At 35.4% G+C, this 17,649-nt stretch overlaps 1 protein-coding gene across 3 annotated transcripts in view; it reads left to right on the top strand.

Annotated features, from left to right (window-relative positions):
* The window catches only part of PIP4P2 (phosphatidylinositol-4,5-bisphosphate 4-phosphatase 2), a 74,199-nt gene that overhangs the window by 475 nt on the left and 56,075 nt on the right, over window positions 1-17,649 (top strand). Inside the window, exons 2-3 of one of the 3 annotated variants that reach the window (XM_024251547.3) lie at window positions 62-305; window positions 1,992-2,184. In XM_024251547.3, the coding sequence (XP_024107315.2) occupies window positions 2,168-2,184 (17 nt within the window). In that variant the 5' untranslated portion in view covers window positions 62-305; window positions 1,992-2,167. Of the gene's footprint in view, window positions 1-61; window positions 2,185-17,649 lie in introns of all 3 variants that reach the window. The other 2 variants (XM_063726711.1, XM_063726712.1) reach the window with 2 other exon arrangements.

Here is a 17,649-nt window from a genome sequence, read left to right as displayed (position 1 = left end):
AATGGGAATCTTTGGGCTGTTTGGGGCTGTGTGGAATTAAATTATGTTTATTGTCTCCAAGGTCGTAATACCGCCCCTCAGAAGAAAGGAGCAGCGCTAAGTAATCGAGAAAATGCCTCCCCTTGAAACGGATATAGAGATGGAAACAAGATATGAGAAGGATTGAGAATCATATAATACAGGAGCTTAAACACCTATGCGCGATGATAAAGAGGGTAATATTAGAGCGCTTGGAAAATACCAGGAAGTTGAGAGAGTTAACAGAAGGGCGCATGCTGGAGTGGCCACAAAATCGAATCACTGAAGTAAGTGCAAAACGACAAATTGTCACAGAATACAGAGAAAAGGGGAGAAAAAGAGAGATCTAGAGGGCCGGTCCAGGAGATACAATCTATGCATAATAGGAATACCTGAAACTGAGGACAGAGCAAGTGGAGCTGAAACAATAATTAAGGATCTAATTGAAAAAATTTTCCAGAATTGAAGAACGAACTAAATCTACAAATGGAAAAGGCTCACAGGATACCTTTAAAATTTAATGAAAAGAACGCAACATCTAGACATATCCGGGTGACGTTTTTGAATTTCAAAGACGAAACATTTTACAAGCATCCAGTCAGAGAAAGCAGGTTACTTACAAAGGAGCAAAAGTCAGGCTGACCTCAGAAATTTCTCCTGCAATTCTAAATGCCAGAAGACACTGGAACAATATCTAGAGTGTTAAGGGAAAATAATTTTGAGCCAAGAATTATATACTCTGCCAAGTTATCATTTCTTTACAAAGGAAACTGGAAGACATTCTTAGATATACAGGGGTTAGGAAAGTATATCAACCAAGAACCTTCCCTGAAAATTTTGCTGAAGGATTTACTGCAGCTAACAGAGAACCTGAATTAAAGTAAGAATAGGGAGGCAATTGTATGAAAGAATTAATGGTATGCATTAAAACTAGTTAAGGAGCATTAAGTTTAAATTGTTAAGTATAGGGCATTAAAACTAAATACAAAAATAGAAACATAAGCTGGGTATAAAATTTCAGTTTACAGTTAAACTGGAAGGGCATACCACATGTTCAATATATTGGACAAATACTGTTTTATTTTTAGCATGTAGTATTGTAGATACAAATACGCGTGTTCTTAAGCTAAACCTAAGTAAAAGGGCTTTGTCACTGTAGATTTGACCAATAACAACATTCTGAATGTCAAATCTGACAAAATTGGAAAACAGTACAGTTTTATTTCCCTTATTTTTAAGTATAGCAGGAAAAAAATAACAAGTTTGTCCATAATGTTACTACTGATACTGTAAAGAAACTTCCAAATCACTGGTTTGGGAGGGGGTGGATACATCCTCATTTTCTGTACATGATGCATGGGGAAAAACAGTAGTTACTGCATGATATAGTTCATCTAAGTAAATTTGACATGGAAATAAGTGTTAACTACAAAAATAGAATATATACATTCCAATGTTTGGAAAAGAAGTGGTAAACAGCAAAAGAAAAATAGCAAAAAGACATTAAAATGAGCAAAAAGTAGATTGACAGTACAGATGACCTATAAACTGGTTAAATAGCCCTATTACAATTGAAATTGGGTCAAAAATCAATCTCTAACCTGAGATACATTTGTATAAAACAAAGGATCAAAGAGTTTAAAGATAATGGAAACTATAAATCATAAAAATAGCAACATTTTTATTAAAATCTAAACATAAGACATTTTATGTAAAACATACAATATAGGATGTAACATTTAACAAACTATATGGTAAATAATATGACATTAATATATAAAATACATGTTACAGATCTTGATGTGGGTGATAGTTTTACTTATGTACATCTATTTAAAAACATGTACATTTAAATTGGTGCATTTTATGTATTTAAAATTTATTGAGTAATCCTTCTGTATGTATTATTAAAGAGAATATAGCAAAAAAATATGTTGGACTATGACTTCAACATTTATGATTTCTTTTTTTAGAGACAAGAGGGTCTTGCTTTGTAGCCCAGGGTGGAATGCTGTGGCAACATCATAGCTCACTGCAGTCTTCAACTCCTAGGCTCAAGTAATCCTCCTGCCTCGGCCTCCCAAAGCACTAAGATTACAAATGTGAGCCACCAACCCAGCGCAGTTACAGCCTTTGATAAATCAAGTAAATGGGAAGAGATAAAAGGTAAATAGTTAAAATGTGTGTGTAATATATATATTATTTTTCTACCTTATTTTTGCATTCTCTTCAAATTATCCTGAAGCATTTCTAAATGATTTTATACTCAAATGTAGAGAAAACTTTAATATATTTCTAGAAAGCACTCATGACATTACAAAAAAAAAAAAATACCCTAGAAAATAATAATTTTCAACCCTGAAAAATCACATACTTGGAATTTTTTTAATGTTCTTAAATAACCTTTGGGTCAAAGAGGAAATTATAACAAATACTGATGATTTAGGAAATACAACAATGAAGATAATTATACTTTACATGCTATGGGATGGATGTAGAAAAGGCAAGAAACAGGAATTAAAACACTAAGTGAAGAATGGAATATGCATGGGAAGGACTCAGTAACTAAAGTTTTTCAATTTTGCTACCTTTCAAATGAGGAAGTAGTCTGCCTTTATAGTGGATTTATCCCCAATATGTTATGAGACCACAATTAACTACTTACTTCTCCCAATTGAGCTTTAATGTAACATAATGGATTCTAAGCATCTGACAATTGATTCTCAAGGAAAGGAAAGCCCAAGTCTCCTTTCTTCTTTCCCCTCCCTGAACTGTTTTCCCCTTTACAGACCTCCATATAACAATATTTTAATGTACAACATTTTTATTGAAAAGTATAGCCTTCAGAAAAACAGGATTGGCATTACCTGGAAACTTGTTAGAAATGCAGTATCTCAGGTCAATAGCAGCATAGTATTAGATTATAAAATCTTACACATTTACAAGACTTCTCAGCACAGTGCATTATACAGTGTGAATGCTCAATAAATGCTATCCAGAATATGTGTAGAAAAAAATATTTGGATGTTGCCAAAACATTAATAGTACTTATATCTGCGTGGCAGCTTTTTGGATAGTTATCCTTTATGTTTTTTAACATATTAAAAAGCTATTTTACTTTTATAAATTAAACATTTCTGCAGAAATTTTGAAAAGTATATAGATGATGATAAATGTTACCTGTTGTATTAGTACATTCTCATGCTGCTATAAAGAAATACCCAAGACTGGGTAATTTATAAGGAAAAGAGGTTTAATTGACACAGTTCTGCATGGCTGGGAAGGCCTCAGGAAACTTACAATTATGTCACAAGGTGACAGGAGAGAGAGTGCAAAGCAAAGAGGGGAAAAGCCCCTTATAAAAACATCAGATCTCATGAGAACTCACTCACTATCATGAGAACAGCATGGGGGAACTACCCCTATGGTCTAATCACCTCCCACGAGGTTCTTCCCCCAACACGTGGGCATTACAATTTGAATTACAATTAAGATGAGATTTGAGTGGGGAGAAAGAGCCAGACTGTTTGACCTATGATCCCACCATGTAGAGAGACCCTGAAAACAGTATATTTCCTTCTGGTCAATTAAATTACTATTCAAATTTAGAATTATACTATATATAAATTTCTGCTTCATTCACTTGCAGTTATAGACATTTTGCCAAGTCAATTATTTTTCAAAAACATTTTTAACCGCTTCATATTTTCCCGTCACACAAAATAGCTGTCACTTTTTAGCCCTTATCTTACTTAACTTCTCAGCAATATTTGACAGTATTTACTGCAATATTTGCATGATTGACTCTCCCTTCTGTCCACACTGCTACAAAAACCCAATGTGCTCTTCCCACCCAGCTGTCTTAGTTTCCTGTTTAACCTGCTTGATTTCTCTCATAGCAGTCAACGCCATCTGAAATGGCCTTGTTTAATTGTGTGTTGCCTGTCACCTCCCTTGGCTTCTATGATACACCCTCTTCCTTTTTATCTCCTTTGGTTCTGGATGCTCCTTATTGACTCTTCTATCTCTTCCTGAAATTTGCTGAGTTCCCTAGGGCTCTGGCCCAGGCTCATTTTCACTCTACATGCTTTCTGCCAACTTCATCCCATTCTTCAATTACCACATCTATGTGCCGACTGGACCTTTCTCTCAAGTTCTAGTGTGTATTAAGATTCTCTGGATAAACAGAACTAAAGGAATACAATAGATATGTAAGAGGAGATTTATTATGGGAATTGGCTCACACAATTAAGTTGGTTCTCTGGGTTTTTGGTTTGTTTAGTGTTTTGTTCTTTTAAACTAAAATTTATGTGTTTCCAGGATTCTTTTTGAAATCTTAGTACATGGCACCATTCTACACCCCAGACAGCCTCGTATATTCTGGATTCATCTCTGATCCCATTTACTCCGAGTCCTAGAGCTTTAGCCATATTTATTTTTTTCTGCGTTTACAAAAATCAGATTTCCTCCTGTCACCGACGTTTTTCACTAGGTGCTTCCTTGACTTGGGAAAAACATTCCTGAAATTTTGTAAAACTGACTTTTTGTTATTAAAATCAAAATTTATGTTTCACTTCATCAGAGATGCCTTATCTAGTAACAACCTACATAATGGTATCTACCACATTCATATCATCTATTGCAAGGAACTGTCAATCACTTTGCCTGCTCTATCACTGTCACTTATTACTGTTTGACAGAATCTCCTTTTGGCTTTCTAAAAACAGTTTTACTGAGATATAATTAACATGTAATAAACTACAACCAATCAGCCAATAAGTGGCACTACTGTCGTTTTACTTGCTCATGTTGGAAACCTTGATGTAATTCTTGACTACTTTTTTTCCCTTACCCTATAATATCAACAAATAATTAAGTCTTAGTTTCTAAATATGTTTCAAATCAATCCACTTACCTTTAGTTCCACTAGCACCACTCTAAGTCCAAGCCTGAATCATTTCTCACCTGTATTATGAAAACATGCTTCTCTCCAGTTTATTCTTTATAACACAATAAGAACTTTATAAAATTCAAGTCAACTTAGGAGTTTCAACTTAAGTGGGTTCTCAATAAAATGTATACTTCTTAATATGCTTCTCAAGGCCCATTCCAGTCTCATCGCACACCACACCTGATATAATCTATTTGAGCCTTTCTGGACTTCAGTGCCTTGAACTTCCATACTTTCTTTTCCTCGAGGAATGGAGTGCTTCTAGAAATAGAGCTTTCTCACCACTGGAAATATTTATCCACCGTCACCCCTTGACCACCCTGTCTAGAATTATTCACAGTTCTTAACCATTTGTTCTCTGTTGAAAGCACCCTATTTCTTCCCCCTTTTAATACTTTTACTTGCCTTCTGTTTCATGAACTTGAGTATAATGAAACATAGAATAACTAGATCTGTCTCGTTTGCCTTTGGGTCTTCATTACTTAGTATTAGGCTTAGCCCGTAGAAGCCATTTAATAAACATTTTAATCAAGCATGAACTAGATGACTACTTAGGGATAATAAAGGCAGATAAAAGAACACTTAAAGTCACTTTCAGCCTTAAAATTATACAATTATGGAAGTATTGTCCTATAATTTATCCTCAGTATTTTTCAACTGTAGCATCAAACCAGCTCATGGTAATTAGAAGACAAATCTTGTCTCTGTGATTATATCTTACCCAATGGCAACCTCTGCACTAATTGGATATCAGTAAATGAAAGGAACTATTTTATAGAACTTTATCTTTTGGCCTTTCAATTTTCTAGCCTGTCTCTTAATTTATATTGTATTACACTTTCTTCAAATATTTTCAGTTGCAATATTTTAGAATCTCTGTTTTGTTTTCTATTTTCCCATTTCCAAATTCTTTTTGCTAAGTTATTTTTGTTCTTCTTTCATGATATATTTTTTTCTTTTACTTTTCTCTAAGAACTTACGTGGCATCAGGAAAGAATCTTATGTGTGAAACTTAATGGCAAGTTGGTACTCAGTATCCACTGCAACTTTACAGAGTTGAAAGAAGTTTCAAAGATTGGAAAGATAAATAATACATTTTTCATATTCTCTTTTCTGTTATCTCAGGGCCACTACTGATTAGGACATTTATGGAGGACATGGGTGGCACTGAAGCAGCATTCTAGTTTCCAGTGCCATCAACCTCATACGTATCTACCTGGTCTCTGACCGAAGCTACTGTAACGTATTCTTGAGGTCAACATGTTTTGTGGAAGTCACTGTATTTGCCCCTTTATGTCAATTACCTATTATAAACCGAGAGAAATGGGAAAATTAAAAACCTGTTTTGAATTATTTTTAATGCAGAACTATTTTTTCAAGTGAAATCTTATGCAGAAGTCTGGTATATGAAACAGATAAAAAGGAACCAATGAGATTGAAGGGAATGAGTAGTGTGGAATCCTACCCACTCTTCGGAGAATTTGAGGCAACTTTGTAGAGCCTTAGGAGTTCAGTTTGTATGTTACTGGGTAATTTAAAGCAGAAATTTTAATCTGACTGCACTTAAGAATCATCTGAAGTGTTTGTATTGGTTAGTCTTATTTCTAATACTGATGTCCTGGTCTCTCTCCCCTCAAAAAAAGTCTGCTGGTGGGACCAAGCACATAGATGCTTTTTAAAAAGCTCCCCAAAATGACTCTAATATGCAGCCAGGATTGAAAATAACTACCCTACACAGCATTTTTCCTGATTCTGAGCACTCAGCTTTTCATTGATTTTTCCCTAGGGCAAGTCCTTCATCTTATTCTGGGTCCTTGTGTTTTCTTTCTGAACCTACAATTTCTCCATAGGTCCCATGGTTTTCAAAACTTCTCATTTTCCATTTTCTGTCCTTTTATATTACCTACTTGAAAACCACAGTCATCTTTCAAAACAAAACACTGCCTGTTTCTTAGGTCTTTATTGTGGGCTTGTTATTCTTCAATACAAATTTACATAAAATAATAACAATTAAGACATGGGCCTTGGTGTCAGAATTATTTTATTTCTCTTTTTCTTATTAACTCTGCAGCTTACCAGCTGTGGATAAGTTAAAGAACAGCTATAGTCTTACTACATAGAATCATTATAAGGAATTGGTGGAGTGATCCTTATAAAGTGTTTGCATGGTACCTAGCACAGAGAAAGTGCTTGAAGTTGTTAACTGTTATGGTTACAAAATATGTAAATAATTTTTATTGTCCAATTTTCTCTCTTCATATACATTAAATTGTTCTAATTCTTGAACCACAGTAACAAAGTGTGAATGACTTATGCATTCAGTGTGTCCACTCAACTACTATTTATTAAGTACCTGTTATGGTTTATGAAAGGAACTGGCAAGACAGTCATTATTCCCCTTAAATATTCCCAAGTGTTAGTGGTCAAAGTTTCTCTCTGCTGAGAATGAAAAGTACCCTGTAGAATGGAGGAAACAGCCATCATGAGGGCTAAATCTGGTCTAACATAATATTTGTTGAACTGTTACTACAGTGTTGCCACATATGCTTTGTTGGTTTTTTAATTTAGCCCCCAAACATTTTAAAAATCAGATCATTTCATGTTAAAAGAAATCTACACTTCTAGTTCTCTTGAAAATGTGAGGTCTGACAAACATTGAAATTATAGAGTAGCAGGGGTAGTGTGCCCTTTATTTAGTGCATGTCTACTGCAGGTTCCCAAGTTCTGCTGTTCTCTGTTGTTGCCTCATTACTGAGGCCAAATGTCAGTTGCTGCTTACATGCATTTGAACAGTTGTTGTTTTTTATAGTGAAATTAAAGGTAAACTGTTTTGATATCCATGTTTCTACCAAAGGTAAGAAAACACAAGCCAAAAAGACACAGATTTCCAAAAAAATTGGAGAAAGCATAATTCTTTATGGAAGTGAAGAATAGTCTTTGTATCTAAGTATGCCAAAAAAAAGTATGTATAAAAAAATACAATTTAAGATGCCATTATGAAAAAACTCCAAGTCAGTGTTTACTAACATCTTTTCAGTTTTAGGAAGGAGGCAGGTTGTCTTGCATCTCATTGGATCTCCTGTACTACCTATTTCTTGAAATACCATAAGTGCTAATATATACTTGCAATAGATAAACATGAGGAGTATTACAAATATAAGAGATAGCAGGAACTATTTTAATATTAAGAGATATCAAATATGCATGCTAGGTGTAATAAATGAAATAATTGTTTTCCTTCTTCTACAATATTTACTTAACCTGGAGGCAGAAATACATGTTATCTCTCTTTCTCCTTCTCCATCAAAATCCCAACCAAGTAATCAGGATCTTTGAGAATCACAATAAGAATTACAGCCTCCTGTTTGGATTTTTTAAATTTAAATTTTAAATTACTCCTTCTTTCCACTGATATTTATTGAGAAACTGCTATGCTCTAGGTACTGTGATAAACACTGGGCAAATGTTGGAGAGCTAAAAAGGCATATTCCTCTTATAAAGACATTATTTACTTGTAACAAACAAATAAATGTATTAGTCAATATGTAAGTAAACAAAAAAATGGACAAGCACAAATTATATTAAGTACTATGTAGGAAACCAATAGAGTACTGTAACAGAATAATAAGGTATATGGGATGGGGGTGGGAATCTGTTCAGGGATGATCTACCTAAGAAGGTAACATGTAGGCGGAGATCTGAATGAATCGTGAGGAGTCAGCCTTTCAGAGTAAGTGGAGTAGGCACTTCAAAGAGAAAAGCATATTCCTGGCTATTTGCCTGTCAACGTCATCTTGAACAAGGGTTAGCAATCTCCTACCTGTACCACAGATGCTATGTGCCACCTCCATGCTACCTTTGCCACCAAGAGATTCAATGTGATGCATGATTTGAAGGTTTCTCATCCTGATACCCAGTGGAAAGTAAAATCAGTGACAAATAAAAGCAGATCATTATCTCAGGTAGAGTCTGCTAAAGATGATACTTGCTTGTCAGTACATGAGTATCCACCCTAGTAAAAAATCACAGAAAAAGTGGGATTTATCTTCAGTGTTCTCTCACTTCCCCTTCCAAGTCCCTCTCCTGCCTTCTGATGCTGTTTCCCACAAGTTGCAGGCAAATAAAGCATGTATATTACTCTCTTTTTATCCAGAGTTGCTCCTTGTCCTTATATGAAGTAGATTCCAGACCTCACAATTGTATATGCCTATCCTTCTACTCCAACCCCTCAAAAAAGAGGAAGAATGAAAGAATGAACAAGAGAAAAAGAAGGAAGAGAGGGAGAGAGGAAAGAGGAGGGAAGGATGGTCCTGAAGATCCCAGTTCAGTGCTGAAAAAAAGCATTTCTGTTAAACTTCAAGACAGAATGAATGACCATAGCTAATAATGTACCTTAAGCTTTTCTAGAATCTTTGTATTAAACAAGTTGATTGTTACTAAATGTATTTTAATCTCGTAAAATTTTAGGTATTTAAATGAATTCACAAAGGGTAAGAAAAATTATATATTATATTTATAAATTTGTCATTATGTTTCTCCCATTGTGGAAAAAAAACAAAATCTCGGGACCCGAATTCACTATGCCAAAAGGAAAAAAGTAAGCTGAATGCTGAGTCATGCAAGAAACTGCTTGCTTTTGTTACTAAGCTAATAGCTACAGATAAAAGGTCAGATATCTCCATAGGTAGGTACTCTATGTTCACCTTATGTAAAGTGCCAATTTATTGAGCGTGAGACGAATACCTAATTGACTATTCCCCAACCTGCTCCTTTTCTCTTGCAACATATGGAGTCAGTAATGGGACCATATCCTCTCTCTTTCCCGTCCAGCCTGCTTTCCCCCTTTAAATACTGAAGCCCTCCAAATCATCTTTCTAAAAAGGTACGAACCATAGATTGTTCCTGTGGATTTGTGTTTCTTTCTTCCGGGCATATCCTTAAGCTTGGCAAAATAAAATTCTGAATTGATTGAGTCCTGTCTCAGATGCTTTATGCTATCAAGGTTTGGAAGGCTTAAGACATGTCATTAAGGTACTTTATTTCCTTCTAGCATTTTGATTATACTGAAATTGGGTAATTAGTGGTGCCTGTTTTGAGTAACATGGTGAGTAGAATTAAGAATGGAAAGCACTGGGAAAGGGAAAACAAAAACACATCAAAGATTTCCACCTTTACTTCCTTAGTTTTTTTAAAGAAAAATTAAATGTATTATCTAATCACAAGCTACAAATTAAAATATTTGATTTACTTTTTCAGCAAAAGTTATAAATTATCAAATAGAAATTGGGAAAAGATTATGTCATTTTTAACAGTGTTAAAATCTTAGTTATACTCATTTGACTGGTTAGTACTGCTCTTATTTACTTATTCTACAGACAGGTACACTCTTTTATCCTTGTGTAGAAGTTACTTTAATTTTTTAGTATTTAAGTTATCCTTAAAATACAACATGAAGCTATTTTACCATATATAATTTACTTAAATATTTATTCTTAAAATAACATTATTTTTAAATAAAATATATATGTGAATTTAAGAATTCTTTTCTCTAACTCCAGTCCTCAAATGTGACCACTGTTAATAAATCCACTTAATATAAATATTATAATAGAAACGGCAGCAGCTTGATCCTTACAAGCTGTATTAGTTTCCTTGGCCTGCAATAACAAAGTATCAAAATATGGGTGGCTTAAAACAATAGAAATGTATTATTTTATAATTCTGAAGGCTAAAGTTTGAAGTTAAGATGTCAAAGCCATGCTCCCTCTGAACACATCAGTTCTCTCAGATTTATTATTTCCTTTCCTTTGCTAAATTTAGGTTTTATTTGCTCTTGTGTTTCTAGTTTTTTAAAGTGGAAGCTGAGGCTGTTGACTTGAAACTTTTCTTCTTTCTAATACAGACAGTTTCATGGGATAATTTTTTATTTGAGGATTGCTTTAGAGCATTCCACAAATTTTGGTATGTTGTGTTTTTTTTTTCCAATTCAAAGTACTAATTTCTCTTTTGATTTCTTCGTTGATACATGAGTCATTTAGCATGTGCCTTTTTTAGAAAACTTTATGTTTTGATTTATTTTAGGCTCACTTAGAAGTTGCCAAAAAAATAGAGTTCCTTTATACTTTTCAACCAGCTATGCTGCCATTAAAAAAAGTAAAATAAAAGTATGTCCTTTGCAACAACATGGATGCAGCTGAAAGCCATTATCCTGAGTGAATTAATATAGAAAAAGAAAATTAAATACCCATGTTCTCACTTACAAATGTGAGCTTAACAATAGGTATGCTTGGACATAAAGATGGAAACAGTTGACCCTGGGGACTCCAGAAAGTGGGGAAGAAGGGGGCAAGGGATAAGAGACTGTCTATTGAGTACGATGTTCACTATTTGAGTGATGGGTTCACTAGAAACCCAAACCTCAGCATTACACAATATACTCATCTAACAAATCTGCACATGTACCCCCTGAACTGAAAATTAAAATACGTGCGCATGTGCGCGCACGCACACACACACGCACACCGAGGAAACTGCCGCTGATGCAATACTATTAGCCATAGACTATTTGGATTTCACCAGTTTTACAAGCATTCTTTTTATGTGTTCTATACAATTTTACTGCATGTATAGATTTGTGTAACCACCCCAAAATCAGGGCACAAAAATGTTCCATCACCTTAAAGAAACTCCCTTGTACTGCCTCTTTATGGTCATACCCTCATCAGAACTCCAACTTCTTCTAACCTTCTTATCATCCTTAAACTTACTTCCTCATCTGTGCTGTTGTCCTGGCCCTTTTAAATGTTCTTTTATAGTTTGAATGTTTTGTTAGGAGAGCCTTAGCTAGTACACTGTTTTATTATGTTAATTTTTGTGTAGTTTTTGCTTTGTGGATAATGAAAGGGCTGTTTTTCTGTTCTATTTTCTATCTTGTTACTGCTGGTTCACACAAATTACTGGTCTTTCTAGCTCCTTTTTTTCTTTCTTTTTGGTTGCTCTCTCTTCAATTCTTGTTTCTTTCTTTCTCAGTCTTATCTCCTTGTCAGAGGAAAAAAAAATGTATTTTTCCTTTACTCATGATGAATAATTTTCTGACTTCTGTTTCCCCACCTTCTAATATCAGTGCCCAGAAAGTATAGGGCAGGCTGTTACAGGGGTTAGTTAGCACTGTCCAAATGGTCAGGAAAAACTGTAGTGTGTTCTAGATAAAATCCGTACCCAAGGGCACCTAATCTAGCTGTGGAGGTACAGTGGCAAGGTTATCAGCCCACCATTAGTGGGCTGATCAAAGCGACTTCCCAAACATCAATTTCTGACAGAAATTCTATATTCCTAAAAAATCTTTAAAAGATAGTTTTGACAAGAAAAACTGCATCAGAAAATTTACAAGTATTTGATCAGAGACCGTAGCAAAGGAAAATGTGAAACATTACTATCAAGTTAAAAGGTTATTGTAAGGCAACAGTAACTAAAATTTTTATGTTTACTCTTGACAACTATTATAGTAGTGCATGAAATTATTAGAACAGTGACTATTTTCCTTTTCAAATTTTAAAACCAAAAGTAAAATTCTTTATTGTATAAAAATAGAGATTATAATGCAGACTACTGAAATACAACATATGTATAATTTACCCTAGAAAGGAAAAAAATATTAATTGTATTATATCTACTGCAATTTAATTATGAGGTTTTTTTTAAAGTCGTGTCTTCAGTGAAGATAAGAATCTCATTATGTTAATGGCTCATATGAAGAGATTGGAATAAATGATTCAAATAATAGATAAAAACCTTTAGGAGACTAGAACAAAGAGATGGAAGGCAGCTAAGATAAATGACCAGCTGCAAATAGCCTTGGTGGAAGGATAAGGAGGAAGAGGAATAGTGTAGAATTGAGGAAATAATAAAAGTGAACAGCCTAATTTTCAGATTCAAGAGCAGAGCATCCTAATAGAATTGAACAAGATACATTTTTGCAGACTCTGACTAAAAATTAATTATTAAAGGATTATCATAGCTACCACCATCTGTGTATGGCTTCATACTTCTCAACATAAGCAATCTCTATATGAGAGGCAGACATGTTTTAAAAGAAAGGATTTGGGACCAGATGTTTTGGATTGGGTTTCCAATTTCAATACTTAAGGCTAGTAACATAATGAGTGTTGCAGTGTCTCAGTAAAATGTATATACTAGTAGTGTCTGTTTCAAGGATTGTTTTGAGGATAAATTAGGATGATTCACAAAATGTAGTAAGCCCTCATTAAAATGTGTTAGCTAGTGTTAATATCAAAGATAACCCAATTTATTGTCAGAAACTTTTTCACTTGAGATATAAATAAAGTAGGAAAATCCTTGGCTTCCTCAATTGGCTCAGCTTTGCATCTCTCCGATTTTTGACCAGGGCAAACCTGTAAACCTGTGTAAAAAAATAAGTAAGACAAAATATATTTTTTAAACAAAACAAAACAAAAAACGTATCCACCAGGGCCATGGTCAGGATATCATCTAGCCTCTGCTTAGGAATTCTGAGCTCATCAACTTGTGTCCTCCAAGCCACAGCTTTCCCCCATATTTTCCCAGTCTACATGTGCCTGGGTGTCTGCCACACCCACCACCAGCTCTGATTTCTGCTGCTAACTCTTGTGCTCTTCCTTGAATTTAAACCTATTTCACTGATACCCAACAATCTGTGGAGCCCACGCTAACCCTTTCTCCACAGGTTAGACCTGGGCCTCTAATTATTGGCTTCTAATTCTTCATCAGCTGGTTCAGTGCTCTTCTGATTTGAATTTCAGTTCTTCCTAGATAACCTTGCCACTGTACCTCCACAGCTAGATTAGGTGCCCTTGGGTACGGACTTGATCTGGAACACACTACAGTTTTTCCTGACCATTTGGACAGTGCTAACCAACCCCTGTAACAGCCTGCCCTATACTTAAATAAATTCTACGTATTCTGCTTACTTTTGATACCCCACCTTTCCCTTTCAAACCAATTATTATTTCCTAGGATACCTTTAGCAAAACCAGTCTCAATTGTGGTATAATTAGGTATAAACCTGTGGAGATGTTTCATGAGATAAGAAATTGAAGGTTGGATATCATATGGCTCAATAGTATTATCTGTCCCACTTATTTATTACACAGGTTTACTCTGAAGTGAGAATCTATATACAAAGCATCTTTTGCATTATAAATTGTATGCACATACATACAACATTTCATTTCTGGCTCACCCTTCCTCTGCCTTTCTAGTCATGCCTTTGTTTCCCTGGTATGAATATCTAATTATATTGTTCTCCCTCACTTTCTTATTTCTCTTCTTTCTTCTACCCCCCATCCCCTATGTCCCTTACATTTTACTTTTGTCATCCAATAGGTTCCCATTTCTATATGAAAGTTCAGCTCTTCTCTGAGTCCAGCTTTTACACTAGCTCTTATCCTCTCCCTGGTGCACATAATAGGACTGAACAATCAAGGCTTAAGACCTAGTAGGTGTACGCATGTTCTCACTCATAGGTGGGAATTGAACAATAAGAACACATGGACACATGTGTGCCGCCCACCCCCGCCTTCCAAGGTGCTGGGATTACTGGCGTGAGCCATTGCGCTTGGCTTAATCTTTAAGTTTTTTGTCTCCTATGTTGTCTGGGCTGGTCTCAAACCTCTGGCCTCAAGTGGTCCTCCCACCTTGGCCTCCCAAAGTACTGGGATTACAGGCATGAGCACTCATGCCTGGCCTATATTTTACTTTCTTCTAAATTTTTAAAGCTTTATATTAACCAACTCATATTAATTAAGCAAAAAATTAAGAGTTGAGATTTTTGTCTGAGAAAATATATGCACTGAATAGTTCATGACTAGACTAAATTTAAGAGTCATAGAAAAACCATGGAAGGGGCTTGCCTTTGTGTAATTGTGTGGATAAATCCTTCTGTGGTAAGTAGAATAAAGGTCTACCAAAGATGTCCACATTCTAAACCCTGGAACCTGTGAATATGCTACCTTACATAGTGTCTTAGTTCATTTGTGCTGCTATAACAAAATCTTTGTGACTGTGTTATTTACAAACAAATTTATTTCTCACAGTTTTGGATGCTGTAAAGTCCAAGATCAAGGTGCCAGCCAAATCGGTGCCCAGTGAGGGTCATTCTCTGCTTGCAAGATGGTGCCCTGTTACAGCATCCTCTGAAGGGAATGGATGCTGTGTCCTTATGTGGCAGATGGAACCGAAGGGCAAAAAAGGGATGAACCCACTCTCTCTAACCCTTTTATAAGGGCCCTAATCCCATTCATGAGGACTCTGCCCCCATGACTGAGTCACCTCTGAAATACCATCACATTGGTGACTAAGTTTTAGCATATGAACTTTGGGGGACACATTCAAACCATAGCATGTGGCAAAAGGGACTTTGCAGATGAGATTAAGTTAAAGATACTGAGATGAAAAGGTTTTCTTGGATTATCCATGTAAATAATCACAAGGGTCCTTATAAGTGAAATGAGAAAGCAAGAGAGTCAGAGTCAGATTTGAAGATGCTTCATTGTTGGCTTTGAAGATGGAGGAGGGAGTCAGCCAGGAGGTAAGGAATGCTAATGGTCTCTTGAAGCCAGAAAAAGTAAGAAAATGGATTCCCCACTAGATCTCCCACAAAGGAATGCAGAATTGCTGACTGCTTGATTTTAACCCAGTGACCAAGGTTAACCATTTTGGACTTCTGACTTTCAGAATTATAAGACAAATTTGCATTGTTTTAAGCCACTAAGTTTGTGGGTAATTTGTTACGGCAGCAATCAGCAACTACTACATCTTCCTAATGGTTATATATATATATATATGTAATTGGTAAATTGAAATCCCCTCCCATTATGCAGGCCAGTGTTAGAGACAGCTGAGTAGGATCAGTTTAGCTAGTCTGACTAGTTAGTGTTGACTAATGTGGCTAGGGTGATCGGTGAGATCAGTGAGAATATGTGACAAGTGAGGCTGGTAACAAGCTGTCCAGGCAAACAAGGCGGTATCCCTCAGAAAGACTGAGTGACGTGAGGCATATCAAGTGTCAGATGACCAAAGAGGGAGAGCAGCCTTCAGCGTGAATGTTCAATAGGTGTGAGAGGAACCAAATGGGAAACAACACTCTACCCACACTTTCACTAAAGGTGAAAGAACAATGAGTAGAATGGCACACATCTGAATGCCACTTAATTTAAGAGCATCATGTACTCTGGGCTTAACATGAAGCAAGAAAGAATGAGGACAGGAATTCTATCAGAAAAGAAGACAGTTTGACATTTCATGGGCTGTAAATCACAGAGAATCTAAAGAAAGATTATATACAGAGACACCACATAGACAGTAAGAATGTTTTAAACACAGAAAACATTGAAAGAGAAACTACAAACTAGGAAGAAATATTCACCGTATTTATTACAGGTTTATAACTTTCAAAAGTTGTCTGAGACCGCAGGGGTTGGGCACTTCATACAGGCTGTTGCAGCACGGAGAATATCCAGAGAGTATTTTCTGGAAAACAGGAAACAAAGAGGCTTTCTATGACAAATTAACAATGTTGCCAGTTTGTCTGCTTTGGTCAGGCAGGTATTGCAATCCTTTAGACAAGAGGTATCTGAGAGAGAGAACATGAGAATGAGAGTGAGAGTGATTTGACCTGTTTGACTCCATTACCTTCTGTTCTTGGAACTGTTGGCTTAAAGAAGGAAGTAAAAGGAGTGGGTCAGTCTCTCAGTACCGGGAAACATAGATCAGTGTCCAGTCGAAGAAAGTTTTACATTTCTCCATAGAGCAAAAGGTCCACATATTTAATTTATGAAGGTAAACAAATTCTTACAATTCTTTCAATATATTTCTTTAATAGTTAGGAAATACACCTGCTGCTGTAATTGATAAACCCCGAAATCTCAGTGACTTAACACAATAAAGTATATTTCTTACAACACTTCAAAACCGGTGTTCTTAGTGGGCAACTCTCCTATAAGTAGTGATTTAGTTTGCCAAGATCCTCCCTTCTTGTGCCATTTTCACCATGTGACTCCTGTGGGCTCCTTTGGGGTTCTTTCTTTCCACTTAGCTTTGAGTAGAAAAGAGTGTGGAGGATCATACAAGGGAGGTTTTCATGGCCTACATGGTCTACAAGTAATCTACATCACTTCCACTGACATTCCACTACCTAGAATTTGGACATATGACTACCCCTAAGTGCAAGAATGGCTGAGAAATGTAGTTTATCTGGGTTTCCAGGAGGAAAAGAGAACAGATTTTATAAATAAGTAAAATTTTAAATAAGAATTATAATTAAAAATATTAAATGATAAATAGACGAACTCCCTAGTGGAAAAAAATGGCCAATACCATTGACCAATAAAAATATTAAATATTCAGAATCATTAAGGATAAAACTAAGATACAAAAACATATTTCCCTATTAAATTGTCAATATTAAAAATAATGATAATACCATGTTATTTTCCTATGCTGCTGAGAAATAGACAGTCTCAGACACTGTCTCAAAAAAAATGTGTAAAAATGTTTTTTCAGGTTTCAGAGGACAATTTGACAATCTATATCTGAAAGACTTTTAAATGTGTATAGTCTTTGATCTAGGCTTCCAATTCAAAAAAATTATCAAGAATAAATAATCAGAAAAGTATTCAATGATT

The sequence above is a fragment of the Pongo abelii genome, chromosome 7 (genome assembly GCF_028885655.2).
Source record: "Pongo abelii isolate AG06213 chromosome 7, NHGRI_mPonAbe1-v2.0_pri, whole genome shotgun sequence".
Classification (NCBI taxonomy): Eukaryota; Metazoa; Chordata; class Mammalia; order Primates; family Hominidae; genus Pongo; species Pongo abelii.
This window is presented reverse-complemented; position numbering and strand designations above follow the sequence as displayed.